The sequence below is a fragment of the Molossus molossus genome, unplaced genomic scaffold (assembly GCF_014108415.1).
Source record: "Molossus molossus isolate mMolMol1 unplaced genomic scaffold, mMolMol1.p scaffold_m16_p_23, whole genome shotgun sequence".
NCBI classification, from domain to species: Eukaryota; Metazoa; Chordata; class Mammalia; order Chiroptera; family Molossidae; genus Molossus; species Molossus molossus.
This window is the reverse complement of record NW_023425359.1, coordinates 6337054-6352254: the sequence shown is the minus strand read 5'-3', so window position 1 is coordinate 6352254 and position 15201 is coordinate 6337054. Positions and strand designations below refer to the sequence as shown.

The following is a 15201-nucleotide window of genomic DNA, read 5'->3' as shown; positions in this document are numbered from 1 at the left end:
GATTCTAGCATCGGGTTCTGTTTCCTAATAGTAATGTTTTCATCTTGCTTTGTGTTATACTTGATCATCTGCATGTCCTCCTCTCCGCTAGATAATGCTGAGAATACGAGTCACTCGTTCACTCACTCCTTCATTCTGCAGATATTGGCTGAGTGCCTGCTTCCGAGCTGCAGGCATCGTTTTAAGCACTGAGGACACAGGCATGAATACAACAGACAGTTGCTGCGATTGTGGAAGTTATATTCCATGGGGGAGGGGGGGAAATTACAAGAATAAATGAACGTGTCAAGGTGAATAGTGCTAAGGGAAAACAGAGGCAGGGAGGAGCCTAAAGAGCAAGGGAATTCTATTTTAGATGCACTTTAAATACATATACCTCCTGCGTGCTCCACCTCACTGCTGAACACAGCAGGTGCTCAGTACCAATTTGTGGAATGGCACAGGGTACCCAGATGGATCAAGTTGACTACCTGCCTGTGAAATGCCAGCCTGTGTAGACCCTGGTTTTTGGAAGTAGTTACAGGAATGTAAATTTTAATCCTCTGTCGCCAGGAGCACATCTGGGCTGTTCTTCACCCTGTCAGTGGATGTGCCCCATGGACACGATAACAGATTTGAATATTGGCCTAAGTAGAGCATCATTAGGGAGGGACAATCTGCTTCCCAGCAGCATATTAAGTCCATAGTCAAAGGGACCTGATTTAGCATCGTCTTCCCTGCTGTCCTCAGCGTTGGGCCGATGGAGGGCAGGTCTCTGGAGTTTTCATATGGGGTGGGATTGAACTGTGACACCAAGAAGACCAATGTCCTCTCTCTAATTCTTCTAGCCTCCAGGAAAGGATAAAGCCCCTCAACTTGTCACTTAAAGAAATCGCTGCGAAGGTAAGTGCCTTCCTATGCCCGCTTTCTACAGAGACCGCTGACGTTTTCTTTTGACTTCATTTCTCTGGGCTCAGAGGGCCTGGGTCCTGGGAGAAACTCGGACTTCGCAGAGCCGGCCCGGCCGCGGGGCCAGCGGAGCCGGGGGCGGCTGCGGGGTGCAGGCCCGGCTGCGGGTGCGGCCCGGCTCCTGGTCCTTGAATGGGCCGCCTCGGCCTCCGCCTCAGGAGGAGCAGTCGGTCGTTGCTGGAGAGGGACAGTGACCCCCATCCTGCCCCGCCAATGCCTGCCCTTGCTCTGCAGGGCTGTCGGGGTGGGGTTCACTGGGCAGGGAATTCCGTTCCCTCCCAGGAGGGCGGAGTTCAGGTTGCTCCCCTGACTTCAAATCGGCTGCAGTCATATTGCCTAGTTTATCTTCCATTTATACTTCAGATGCGGCTCGGTTTGTGCCGAGACAGGCCGTCGTCCTCCACGCCCTGGGAAAGGTAGTCAAGTCACTTCGATAGCTGTGTCCGGGTTGGTAGGACAAGCCGGGTTTACAGAGCAGAGCCCTTCCCTGTGGAGACAGTGACACCCCGACAAACTGAAGTAGGAGCAACTACCCTGCAGATTAGCACTCAGCATGGGCAGAACTGGGTGTAAACCACGGATTATTCGTGTTGGGTCTGGGAGCCAGGGCTGGTTATAAGATGGTCAAAATGTGAAGAGAACAGGTTTCTGAGCAGAGAGAAGCAGAGAGAGCCACTGGCCTGGAAGGGGTCTTGTTCCCAGTGCCCAGGGCAACAGCCCAGGAGGACCTGCCAAGGGTCTCGTGGGTCACGCACTAAGCCAAGATCGGAGCTGTGTTGTTGGAAAAAATCTCCGGTTACTCTGGCCCTTCTCCCAGTTTTTGTGTTTAATTCATTTCTGAGAACAGCATTCAGTGATTTTGCTAAAATCTCTCCACACAGTAGCCGTTTGATGAGCTATTATGCAGCAAGGAGAGCTCCCTGCCAGGGTGTTTTGTCCACAAGAGGGCGTGGGGGCCCAGGGAGAACCTGCTGGGCTTCCAGAGAACTTCCTGGAATGTGCGCCCCAAGGGGGGCAGGCGAGCCCACCTGTCCCCAGGCAGAACTCCGGCTCCCCTACTGAGTGGGGCTGAGACCTTCTGGCCCCTCTGCAGGCCTGAGGGAGGCTGACTGGCTTCACCAGGTTGTTACGTGACGCAGGAGGGGACGTGCTAGACGGCAGACCTGAGGTTCTGCCGCGTGTCACTGTGAGGTCACCCACTAGTACGCATGGCCCTATCAAATCTGCCACTGTGACCTCCAGGAGGGTCCCAGGGAGGTGAGGATGGGAGGTGTGGCAGTATCCCTTCTCCTGTATTCTCAGCCGTACATGTGAACCTGTCAGTGTGTTCGGATTTCTGTGTAGAATTAAAAGGAGGGCTCTCGGTCCGGGTTTGCTGAGTAGCAGTGTGTGTGCGAGACGAATGGGTCTGGGCCTCAGACGTGAGTTTGCAGGTGTGCCTACGACATAACACAGATGGTGTTTATAAGTGTTTCATATGACACATTGTATACACACACATATGCACATATGCACACGATTTTGGGATTTGGGGATAATCTCTAGCTCCTGTTCAAGCTGCTGGACTTGCCACAATGCCAGACGTGGTTGGCTTTGTCTGCATACCTTCTCCAGTGCATCTATGGAAAACGTCGATTTTGCTTTACCACAAGATTAAGAAACTCATGTCTAATATTTAAAAATGTAAATGTAAAAGCTCCATTGATACTGAGTTCCTCAGGATCCATTTTATTTGGAAATAAAAGGGGGATGCATATTTTTTGGGTGTGTGTGTGTGTGCGAAGGTGGGTATGTATGTGGGCAAATCTGTGTGTGGTGGGGAGCATATATTAGTCTACAGAGAATTAAAGCTACCCAGCCTTGGCTGGTTTGGCTCAGTGATTAGAGCGTCAACCCACAGACCAATGAGTCTTGGGTTCGATTCTGGTCTGGGGCACATGCTTTGGTTGCGGTTTGGCCCTGGCCCTGGTCGGGGTCATGTAGGAGGCAACCAGTCGATGTTTTTCTCTCTCTCTCTCCCTCGCCCTCCCACTCTATCTGAAAATAAAATGGAAAAATATCCTCAGGTGATGATTAAAAAAAAAACTACCCAGTCTCACAAAACTTTCTTTGACTGACTGGTGACCTTGAGGTAAAAAGCATAGTTTGGCAGTGTATTCTTGACTTAGTGTATTAGAGTCATGGATCTGACACTTTGATTCCTCTCGCAAAGAGAGACCGACCTTCCATCCACTCTCTGCATTTCTTCGACTCTTATGTGTTACCCAAAGCAAAGGGAATTAAGGGATAAATGAGATGGAAGAAACAGTTGCAAAGAAATGGGACATCTGGAGATGGGTCGCTGTTCGATTATACCCAGCAGTGCCTGAAAGAATGTTGTTTGCGATTGAGAAAGGTTGAGAGAGGTTATTTCTTATTAATAGTGACAGCTTGAAAGATAGATTTGCTCAACAAAGGACAAATTGACCCAATTATGATTCACAGATACTGTTAACTAAACTCAGAAATATTGGCCATACATTGGACGAGATACAAGAATTATGGCTGGTGTTACGGAGTTAACAGAAACGCCCTCGGACTTGGATGACTTTGTTAGATGAATGGAAGGGAGGTCCAGTCACTGGGCGTGGAGCAGCCCGAGACTTCGCTCAGAGCATCTTTCTTTTAACTCCAGTTCTGACATCCCAACAAATCCCAGGACTATGTAGACTCTAGAGTTTAGAGGGTCTTGGATGTAATCACTTTGGACATGTGGGTGCTCAGACTGCTGGTATAAGCTTTGCTGTAGAGGCTATTACGCTGCCGCTTTCTAGAGAGTGAGTTTTATAAAGCAGTTTGGGGGATTCCAGCTGTTTAGTGGAAGAAGAACATGTTTAAGATCATGGAATAAATGGTGTAATGTTTTAGATCGGGTGGCGAGGTCTGCTTTGATTCTAAGAACAATCTCAATTAAGTCTGAGACAAGTGAAACCTTTTAAGTTGATGATATCTAGCAAGATCTAGATTCTTTTGGAGAAATTAGATTTTATATTTTCTCTGGGCTCTTTGAACCAAAATGGGTTAATTTTAATTGTTCAATGGAATCTTAGATTTTTAGCAAGAAAAGAGGGATGCTTCCGGGTAACAACCTTTGTGGATCACCCCTGAATGTCCACAGTTATTCAACTATGCATGCTTTTGTTGAACTGGAAGTTTTTCTAAGTAGCTCATTAATCTGAGTATTGATATTAATTGCACATGAAGTTTTTGCATTACATAGAAAAGAAAAATTTACGATGTTTTGGTTTCAAACAAAATAAAAGATAAGACATTTGGAAAAAAAACCTGAGATTTAAAATTTAAAAACAGATTTTTTTTTTTCTTTATTGATTTTAGAGAGAGAGGAAGGGAGAGGGAGAGAGATAGAAACATCAATGATAGAGAACATCCATTGGCTGCCTCCTGCACGCCCCCCACTGGGGATCAGGCCCACAACCCCGGCATGTGCCCTGACCAGGAATTGAACTGGTGACCTCTTGGTGCATGGGTCGATGCTCAACCAGACCAGGCAGGCTGAGATCTAAAATTTTTACTGTTTTTGAAAAAGCAAAGAAAAACGTAGTAATGTTTGGAGTATCCTGAAAAATAAATGATCGAACCTGCAAATCTCGTTGAGATCTACTTGTCTGTTTTTCAAATATGACTTGCCAGCAAATGCTGGCCTTCCAAGCTTCACCAGACAGCGCCTACCAGGGTTCTGTTCAGCCTGCCACGCGGCCCTTGATCTCGAGGCTGGGCTCCTTCCTTTACTGCCTGCGACATGCCAGACGCAGAACACAGTCCCTGCTCACACAGAGCTTATATCCCAGCAGAGAGAGACAATAGAAGAACAAAGGAATAAGAACAAACAGTGTGTCAGCTGGAGAGGACGCTGTGGAAAAACATGAAGCAGGGTAAAGGCAGAAAGGGAGGAGGGGAGGTGTTGCTTTATGTAGGTGACCAGCCAGGGTTTTCTTCCCGGGGGTGCCTGAGCAGAGCCCTGAGGCTGTGAGTAGGCTGAGCCACCTCACGAGAGTATTTCAGAAGGAGGGAGTAGGTGCAAAGGCCCTGTGGAGGGGCTAGGCAGAGTGGCGACGGTATTTTAATCTGTGGTTGTACTGTTGTGTTAGCTCATGTCAGTTTTGTGTGAGGGTGTTCTGAAAGGTATAGGGGTTTAATGCTTAAAATATGCCAATGCTTGCTTTATTTTCCCTACCCTCCTTCCCTCCCTCCCTTTCCTTCCTCCCTTCCCTTCCTCCCTCCCTCCCTCACTCCTTCCCTCCCTCACTCCTTTTCCTTCCTCCCTTTCTCCCTCCCTCCTTTCTTCCCTCCCTTCCTTCCTCCCCCTCCTCCCTCCCCCCTCCCTCCCTTCCTTCCTAAGAACTCTCCTTCAGTTACTCTTCATCACCCCCTTCAGTTACTTATAGACCCAGAAGTCTCTGGCGGCCACTCTGTTGGCTTCTGATTTTTACCCAACAATTCAGGGCTGTTTCTCCCCCTCTAGGTGTGCAGGACGGAGAGACTCTGCAGCGCTCTGAGGACGCAAGTTACCGAGATTGAAACCCAGCTCCTGGCGTTGCTTGAAGCCAAAATGCTTGCCGTGTCAGGTAACTGGAAACAGGAGACATGGAGGCGGTAAAAGTGGACGATGACAATCACCATCCTGGATGGGCATTCTGCCTGTGACTGAGGTCACACACTCATATGGCAGAGCTTTTCTGGGGAGTCTCGCTAAAACCCATGGGGTGACATGGGCAGCATGGTCTCCTTATGGAGGGATGGGTAAGACTGAACATGCATGTGCACACATGGTGGAAAGCAAGTTATTTGTGTAGGTTCGTATTTTGGACTTCCACTTCCTATTTATTTATTTAAAATTTTTTTTTAAAATCTTTATTGTTAGATGTAGAATGTATTACAGATGTTCCTCGTTTTTCCCCCATTGACCCCCTCCTCCCCACTCCCACCCCCCTCCTGCCTTTTCTCACACTATTGTCTGTGTCCATTGGTTATGCATATAAGTTCTTCGGTTTATTTCTTCCCACCCCCCAACCCCTTTTCCTTTGAGGTTTGTCAGTCTAGCAATGAGTTTGTGCTTCTTAATCCCTTCACCTTTTCCACCCATTCCCCCAACCCCCCTCCGATCTGGCAACCAACAAAATGTTCTCTGTATCTATGAGAATGTTTCTGTTCTACCTGTTCATTTTGTTTGTAGATTCCATTGTTGATAGATATGTATTCATTGCCATTTTGTTTGTTCATATATTTTATTTATTTTTTTTCAAAAAGACCCTTCATCATTTCCTATAATAATGGTTTGGTGGTGATGAACTCCTTTAGCTTTTTCTTGTCTGGGAAACTCTTTATATGGCCATCGATTCTAAATGACAGCTTTGCAGGATAGAGTAATCTTGGTTGTAGGTTCTTGCTTTTCAACACTCTGAATATTTCTTGCCACTCCCTTCTGGCCTGCAAAGTTTCTTTTGAGAAATCAGCTGACAGCCTTATGGGAACTTTCTTGTAGGTAACTAGCTGCTTTTCTCTTGCTGCTTTTAAGATTCTCTCTTTGTCTTGAACCTTTTGGATTTTGATGATGATGTGTCTTGGTGTGGACCTCTTGGGGTTCATCTTATTTGGGACTCTCTGTGCTTCCTGGACTTATATGTCTGTTTCCTTCACCAAGTTAGGAAAGTTAGGAAAGTTTTCTGCCATTATTGTTTCAAACAGGTTTTCGATTTCTTGTTCTCTCTCTTCTCCTTCTGGCACCCCCAAGATGTGAATGTTGGCACGCTTGAAGTTGTCCCAGAGGCTCCTTACACTATCCTCATTTTTTGGGATTCTTTGTTCTTTTTGCTGTTCTGATTGGGCATTTTTTGCTTCCTTATATTCCAAATCAATGGTTTGCTTCTTGGCTTTACCTACTCTACTATTGAATCTGTGTAAATTATTCTTTATTTCAGTTAGTGCCTCCTTCATTTCTGACTGTGCCTCCATCATTTCTGACTGGTCCTTTTTTATGCTCTTGAGGCCCTCCCTAAGTTCACTGAGGTTCTCACTAAGTTCATTGAGCATCCTTATAAGCAGTATTTTGAACTCAGCATCTGTTAGGTTGCTTATCTCCATTTCACTTAGTTCTTTTCCTGGGGTTTTGTTCTGTTCTTTCATTTGGGACCTGTTTCTTTGTCTCCTCATTTTGACTGCCTCCCTGTGTTTATTTCTGTGTATTACTTAACGAGCGGTATGGGGCTAGCTGAGACCAGATGCTGCTTGTTTGAAAGAATTTAGGAAAAACCTGAAGCAGGATCCAAGACAGGCCAATCCAATGGTTAAGCAACTGGCAACAGCTTGGGTGGGCCTGAAAGTTGGGTGGGGCAGGGCCTCAGGGAATCACCAGGGCGGGGCAACCAGTGTGAGCCAGGTTGCTGGAGTCCCAGATATGGCGGCTGTCTTCCGCCCCAGGGAAGGGCTCACCAAAGGAACAAAGGCCTCTGACAGCAAGTTTGTCCTGGAGAAAGCCCCCTCTCCAGCCCTCGCTCCAGTGCCAAACAGCTCAGTTCTTCCCTGTATGTCTCTGGTGCCCCTCGAGCTGCCTCCCCTCCAAGCTTAGAAGGAGAGAGTCCGATAAGTCCGTGCGCGGGCCCTTTAAGGAGTTGCCTGGGGCTCCAGTAGACTCAGCCTCCCTGAGCCTCAGTTCCCGCTGGTTTTTCTATCCAGAAGTGATGGGGATTCTCTTCCCGGCACTGGAACCCTGAGCAGGGCACCTGGTGTGGGACGGGGACCCCTGAGTCCTCAGGGAGGACCTTCCCAGCCGAGGTGTCCTCCTGATTTTTATCCACCACACGTGGGTGTGGGACCAGCCCATTCGCTTCCGCCCTCCTACCAGTCTGGATGTGGCTGCTGCTTTAATTCCGTAGTTGTAGGACTTCCATTCAGCTCGATTTCAGGCAGTTTTGAATGATGGTTGTTCTATAGTTTAGTTGTAACTTTGATGTGGTTGTGGGAGGATGGATACCGCGTTTACCTATGCTGCTGTCTTGACCGGAAGCCCACTTCCTATTCTTTAAGAGTTGAAGACTAGACGTGCTCTGTACCATCATTCCAGCCGGTGTTTCCATGGCAGTGCATACCTGCAGACGCTCAGTGAGGATTATTGGGTGTGATCAACCCCTCCTGTAGGCGGAGGAACGATAATATGAAACAAGCTGATGCACCCAGTTTAACCATCTAGTCATAGATTATAGATATTTGGAGATTCGCAGTAGATCACAATCCCTCCTTAATCTGGTAGTTATTTAGGGATACATTACTCCATTAATTAGTAGGTTGAAAACATGTTTCTGAATACAGTGTCTCACCCTCTCATTTGAATAGTGCTTTTAAACATTTCGCTGTATGGCTTTACTTTATTTTTACAACAGCTATGTTGAGTTGGTGCGAGATTGGGGTCTCAGGGACAGATAGGGAGCAGAGGCCCTGGGGCACGCCCTGTGGTCAAGTTCACTCTGTTACCGAGGTGGCAGTTCGGGATGGAGTCCAGGTGTGAGATATGGATAGCTCATCAGCTTCAGAAGAATCATAAAAATTTAACAAGAAGGTATAAATAATTACATGTATGGGTTTCAAATGGATTTAAGAAGGGCTACAATAATTGGCAGCTTCTGCTCTTCAGATCATTAAACAAGTAATGTCGGCAGCTAACGAGCAATTTGGCTCCTGGCGCAGCCACGTGGATTATTTACAACCAGGAGAACATCAGAACGGAGCGTGGGGCTGGGCTCCTAACGGCTCCAAATGCCATTTCCTGGAGTTATGGCCCCATCGGCTGAGAGAGAGCAGAGTGAACAGTCTTGCTTCTGAGTTGGGGCTTTGCCTTTCTTAATCAATACGTCTTTCCTGGGAAGCCAGGTGGATGCGTCTGTGTTAAGCCCCAGGGAGGAAACGCGTCCTCAGACAGCAGAGCGAGCTCTCTTTCAGATGTGAATAATCCATGTTGGAATCCCAGGGAACATTCTTAGGATGGAGTGTTGTTGCACCTGGGGTCTGGGTGTTCAGTTTAGTTCGTTGATCAGCTGAGAAAATGGGTGAGGCCTGAATAACTGGGCTGGGAACTCCCCTCTGGACCCCCGATTCCGGATTGCTGTTTAGGCCCTTGGTGAACGGGCCTTCCAGTCAGTGGCTGTGTCCCCAGGGGTTGGGGTGATGGCAGGGTCCTCATCATTTTTTGGCAACTTCTGCAAATAACATGATTTCTGTCCTTCAAGGTGCGCTCCGCAGCAGGGAGGGCCAGTGGGAGGAGGGGGTGCTTCTCGGGACCCCGATGGGCCTGTTTTAGTACCTTCAGAACGGCAGACCCTCAGTGCGCTAGACACAGCCACAGGGACCGGCCTTTCCAGAGGAGCCTTTCCCGTGCTGGGCTGTCTTGTGAATGCTGAAGGCAGCACCCTGGAGCCCCTCGGAAGCCCCCGTGAGCGGAGAGGCTGGTGGAGGACAGCAGAGGGCCCGAAGTCTCCCGTCAGTGGACTGAGGCCTTTTCTTGCTTTGACAATCATTTGCTGTCTCGGAGACGAGGACTAAGAAACAGTTTTGCTTTGCAAGCCCTAGCTTCCTTATATTAGCACAGCAGTCTTAAGTCCCCTCTCTTGGCTTGCGCTCTGTCACAGGCAGTGCAGAAGCCGGGGCCCTTCTGTATTCTGCCCAGAATCTCCTTGGCGCTGCGATGAACTTCATCAAGAACTCTTCTCTGTTACCTGGTGGACGGACTTGCTGTCACTCCATCCAAGGGTCCTCTTTCTTCCAGCTCCAGTGGTATTTTTCTGGCTTCCCTTGCAGCCTACGCTGAGGCCTGTCGCGTCTCTACTGGGTTCCGGCGTCAGTGCCTCGGATTTTAGGGTCAGTTGCAGCAGCACTTCACTCTCAGACACCAGAGCTGTTCGCGTCACTGATTGCGGCCCAGCAGACCGCCCAGGACTCAGGGACTCAGAACATCACCAGCCGTTTCTTTTGCCGGTGAAGGTGCACCTCGGCAGGGACAGGTAGGGTGGCCCGACTGGGGCTGGACAATCCACGTCCTAGATCACCTGCATACGTGACCGGCAGGGTGGCAGTCCGTTGGTCCCTGTCCTGTGAGCCTCTGTGGCAGCTCACCTTCCTTGAAGCCAGGTTCCGAGAGTGCGCGCCCCAGGAGACGGGCATGAAGTTTCTTATTTCTGGAGGCTGAGACTCAGAAACTGGCATGCGTCCCTGATCGTGTGTGACCGTCACACCCAAATTCATACACCGTTTCCGAGGGTCAGGAGTCCAGAGGCAGCTTAGGGTGGTTCTACTCAGGGTCTCGCGAGCCCACTGCCACCAGGTCAGGCGGGGCTGCCATCCTCTGGAGGCTCGATAGGGCTGGATGGTCTGCTTCCAAGCTCCTTCAGTGCTGTTGGCAGAGGCCCCTGTCCCCCCTCACAGGGACCGTGCCACAGGCCACTCATGACACAGCAGCTGATGTCCCCAGACCACGTGTTCGGAGAGTGACAGCAAACAGGACGGAACCGCCGTGCCATCTTAGGACTTAGTTTTCGAAATGGGTGGTAGGAGATGTGGCCAGGAGGGGACCTTGGCCAGCTGTCAGTCACTGCGGAAGGCTCCCGGTAGTGTACCTGCAGCAGAAGGGCTTGGCATCCACATCCCTGATCACAAGGTGGCTTTGTCCCCACGTCTGCAGTCTGCTGCCCCTGCACTGGAGTGGACGCCCCCTTGACGGCGAGGACGCCTCTGCTGTCTGGTTTCAGGGCCGAGTTCAAAGGCATAGGGCCCTGCTGAGTCCTCTCCCCAGGCCGCTTATTCACTTTAGCCCCGGAGGCCTGGTCACTGTCATGGCTGGATTCCGCCTAGTCGATGAGCCAGGCGAAGAGTGTCTCCTGGAGGCCTGGAGCGGGCCCTGGCCCTCGGGTCTGGGCGCAGTTCTGCTGGGTCGAGGTTAGAGGCCTTTTTCACAGAAGGCAGCCCCGTGCCCACCTTGGTGAACTGGCCGCCTGGAAAGGTAGTGAGAGCAAAGGTCTCAAAAGGTGCTCCATGCAGGGGAACCCAGCCTCGACAGGGCCCCTCAGCGCTTGGCTGCTCTCCCCGGAAGCTCTCCCCTCTGCCCCAGGTGTGATTGCTTTGTCCCTCACTAAGCTGGTGGCCCTCTGGGGGCAGAGTGAGGGGATGTGCTCAGCACCTTCCAGAGAGTGTGTGGCGGGCATGGCTGACACGGGCTTGTGGTTAGGATGTCAACATCAGAAGTATGGGCCTGTCTCCTCTAGGACTGTCCTGGGCCCCGCCCAGCCTTGCCTGACCTCTAGCGGTGAGTGTGCCGAGCTCAGTCTGGCTGTCTTCTCTGCATGCCATGTTCTCCCACTCACAGCTGTGGCCTCCTCGGCCCTCCTCCAGTCCCAGGACTTTTCCTGCCAAGAAACAGGACACATTTACGTGGTGGTCACCCACGCTTGTGACTCAGCAGCACACCCTTCCTCCTGTCGCTGGCCTTCTGTCTGGGATTCTGTCTTGACTGTTGCTGAGATGCAGTCCTGGCTGGGACCCCAGTCCCGTGGCTGGGCTGTACCTCCCTCTGAGCTCTGTAACCTGACCAGTATCACAGCCTTTGCCTGGAAGGGGCCTGCTGTGCTCCGACCACCCACCCGCCCCCCGGGCCCAGGGTGGGCTCTTGGGTGCCGGCGTCTGGCGTTGCTGGTACTGACACCGCCGTTCCGGCTCAGCCCTTCTTCCCCGCCGGGATCACCACTGTTACTGATCCGGTCCATCTGCTGAGTAGTCTGCTATGTTTTTCTTGGGCTTTGCCTAATGTCTGGCACTCAGGAGACAGTCGATAAGAATACATTCTTAAGGGGGCCTCATTAATAGGTTGCTGATACCCAGAATTTATTTCCACACTTCCTTTGGGATTCCCCTCAGTTTGTGGTACATTTGCTTTCCCACCTGCCTCCTGTTATCTCTTTTCAGAAAATAAACCGTTCAGATAATCATTTATTCTTTTTTTTATTTTTCAATTACAGTTGACGTTCAATAGTACAGTAGTTTCAGGTGTACAACTGAGTGGTTAGACATTTATGGTTAGACTTACGAAGTGACCCTCCAGCAAGTCTAGCACCCACCTGGCACCATACACAGTTATGACAACATTATTGACTGTATTTCTTTTCTTTTTTTATCCGCACCTGAGGACATTTTTCCATTTTTTGTTCAGATAGAGCAGGAGGGAGAGAGAGGAAGAGAGAGAGAGAGAAACATCGATGTGAAGGGACACATCGAGTGGCTGCCACCCTCACGACCAACCAGGGCTGGGGACAAACTGCAACCGAGGTACGTGCCCTTAGCGGGAACCGAACCCGGGTCTCTCTGTACCGCAGGCGGACGCTCTAACCGCTGAGCCAAACCGGCCAGGGCATTGACTGTATTTCTTATGTTGTACTTTACATCCTTTCGACTGTTTCGTAACTGCCTATTTGGACTTCTCAATGCTTCTACCCCTTTCACCCAGCCCCCAAGCCCCTTCACGTCCGGCAACCATCAGTTTGTTCTCTGCATTTATGAGTCTGTTTCTATTTTGTTTGTTCATTTATTTTGTTCTTTGGGTTCCACATATAAGTGAAGTTGTACGGTATTTGTCTTTCCCTGTCTGACTTACTTCACTTAGCATGATACCCTCTAGGTTCATCATGTTGTTGCAAATGGTAAGATTTCATTCTTTTCATGGCCTAGTAATATTCCATTGTGTATATGCCCCACCTCTTCTGTATCAGATTGTCTGCTGGTGGACACCTAGTTGCTTCCTTATCTTGGCAATTGTAAATAATGCTTCAGTGAACACAAGGGTGCATATATCTTTTTAGATTAGTGTTTTAGATTTCTTCAGATAAATACTCAGAAGTAGAATTGTTGGGTCATGAGGTAGTTCTATTTATATTTTTTGAGGACCTGCCATACTGTTTTCCATAGTGGCCACACGAATTTGCAGCCCCACCGGCAGTGCACGGGGGCTCCCTTTTTTCCGCATCCTTGCCAACACTTGTTTGTTGATTTATTTTTATTTACTTTTTAAAAATAATGGTTTTATTAATTTATTTTTGTTACAGATGTTTCTCCTTTTTTTCCCCATTGACACCCTCTTTCCCATCCCCCCACCCCATACCCGGCTTTGTTGTCCATGTCCATTGGTTATGCGTACATGCATATAAGTTTTGTGGTTTATCTCTATCCTCCCCCCACCACCCCCTCTTCTGAGGGTTGTCAGTCTGTTTGTTGATTTATTGATGATAGCCATTCTGACAGGTGTGAGGTGATATCTAATCCTGGTTTTAATTTGCATTTCTCTGATGATTAGTGATGTTGAGCATCTTTACATATATCTATTGGCCATCTCTATGTCTTTTTTTGAGAAATGTCTATTCAGGTCCTCTGCCCACATTTTAAATTTTTATTTTATTTTTTTCTTTACTGATTTTAGTGAAAGAGAGAAGGAGGAAGGGAGAGGCAGAGAGAGATAGAAACATCGATGAGAGGGAACATCAGTTAGCTGCCTCCTGCATGCCCCCCACTGGGGATCAGGCCCACAACCTGGGCATGTGCTCTGACCAAAAATCGAACCGGCGACCTCTTGGTGCATGGGTTGACACTCAACCACTGAGCCACACTGGCCTGGCTCCTCTCCCCATTTTTAATTGGATTTTGTGTGTGTGTTTTTTGGTGTTAAGTTGTAGGAGTTCTTTATATATTTTGGATCTTAACCCCTTATCTGATGCGTCATTGGCAAATATCTTGTTTCACTCAGTAGGTTGTCTTTTCATTTTGTTTATTGAATTTATGTTACCATTTATTCTTTTTTCTTTATTAATTAATTTTTGTTACAGATGTTTCTACTTTCCCTCCTTAGACACTCTCCTCCCAATCCCGCCTCCCCGTCCCCCACCCCCACATTGTTGTCTATGTCCATTGGTTACACATACATGCATATTAACCATTCGTTCTTAAATAACATTATCAAGACGTCTTTGGCACTCCAAGAAAATTTTTAAAAAAGATGGCTCTATCCAATTTGACTTTTGCTTTATAGAGAATAAAAATTATTTACACCTAAAATGCATTAGTTGCAGACAAATGTCTAAATGGCAGCTTGATATCTTCTTTTTTAGCTTATAATTTTGGGGGAAATAAGAACATTCTAGAAATAAACTAGATATTTTTAGATAGCACAAAATGTTTCCTTCTCTCTTAAAAGGTCCATGATTTAGGTCAATGGCTGGAGGCCCAGTAAGTATTTTTTTTATTTATTTTTTTATCCTCACCCGAGGACACTTTTTCATTCTTTGTTCAGATAGAGCAGGAGGGAGAGAGAGAGAGAGAAACATCGATGCGAAAGGGACACATCGAGTGGCCGCCACCCGCACGACCAACCAGGGCCGGGGACAAACTGCAACCGAGGTACATGCCCTTAGCGGGAACCGAACCCGGGTCTCTCCGGACCGCAGGCCGACGCTCTAACCGCTGAGCCAAACCGGCCAGGGCCCAGTAAGTATTTTTTTCACAGATGCTGTGTATCCAATGAGGAAATAAAGGAAGACCCACCACGCGAGAAGAAGCAAGGGCTGGTATTCAGAACCCTCAGCAGCAGGCAGCCAGCCGTTGTCACTTGCATCTTAGTGGAGACTAAGGCAGAGGAGAGGGCAAGTTTGCCGTGGACCAACGGAAGGGCCCAGGTGTGCTGATGGGGCTGTCGGCCTGGGGAAGCTGGAGGCGGCTGACCAGAGCATCCTATGAGATTGGCTAGGGGAGCATGTTTGACTTTCTCTGATTGGTCCTAAATTGGAAGCAGGGACAAAAATTAGGGAAGCTGTCGGTTGTTAATCAGTCATGGCCGTTTTGGACCAATGGTTACCGAAGTGACGTTTGGCTTCCTGGGTTGTTACTGGAGACAGCGGCCTGGCTTCCTCTAAGTCTGACGTCCAGCAGGCTGGCTTCCTGGGCAGGTTGTGGGTCAGAGTCTTATTTCTGCCTATGATCAAACACAAACAAACATTTGTGTTTGTATATTTAGTCTCTCACCAGGCACCACATTCTCTCAAGCGGTGAGAAGCAGTCTATGTTTTATGTATAACCCCATGTTCCCAGCATTATTCCCCCTTATCTTCTCTATGAAATAAGTGATGGTCTGAAATGTTTTCTCTACAAAAATAGTCATGGTTCTGCCCGCAG

The 15201-nt window shown here is 48.7% G+C and overlaps 1 protein-coding gene across 1 annotated transcript in view; it reads left to right on the top strand.

The window, feature by feature from the left end:
• The window catches only part of DISC1 (DISC1 scaffold protein), a 288452-nt gene that overhangs the window by 94859 nt on the left and 178392 nt on the right, over nt 1-15201 (top strand). The window contains 2 exon segments of the mRNA XM_036277622.1: nt 828-882; nt 5471-5573. Coding sequence (XP_036133515.1) covers nt 828-882; nt 5471-5573 — 158 coding nt within the window.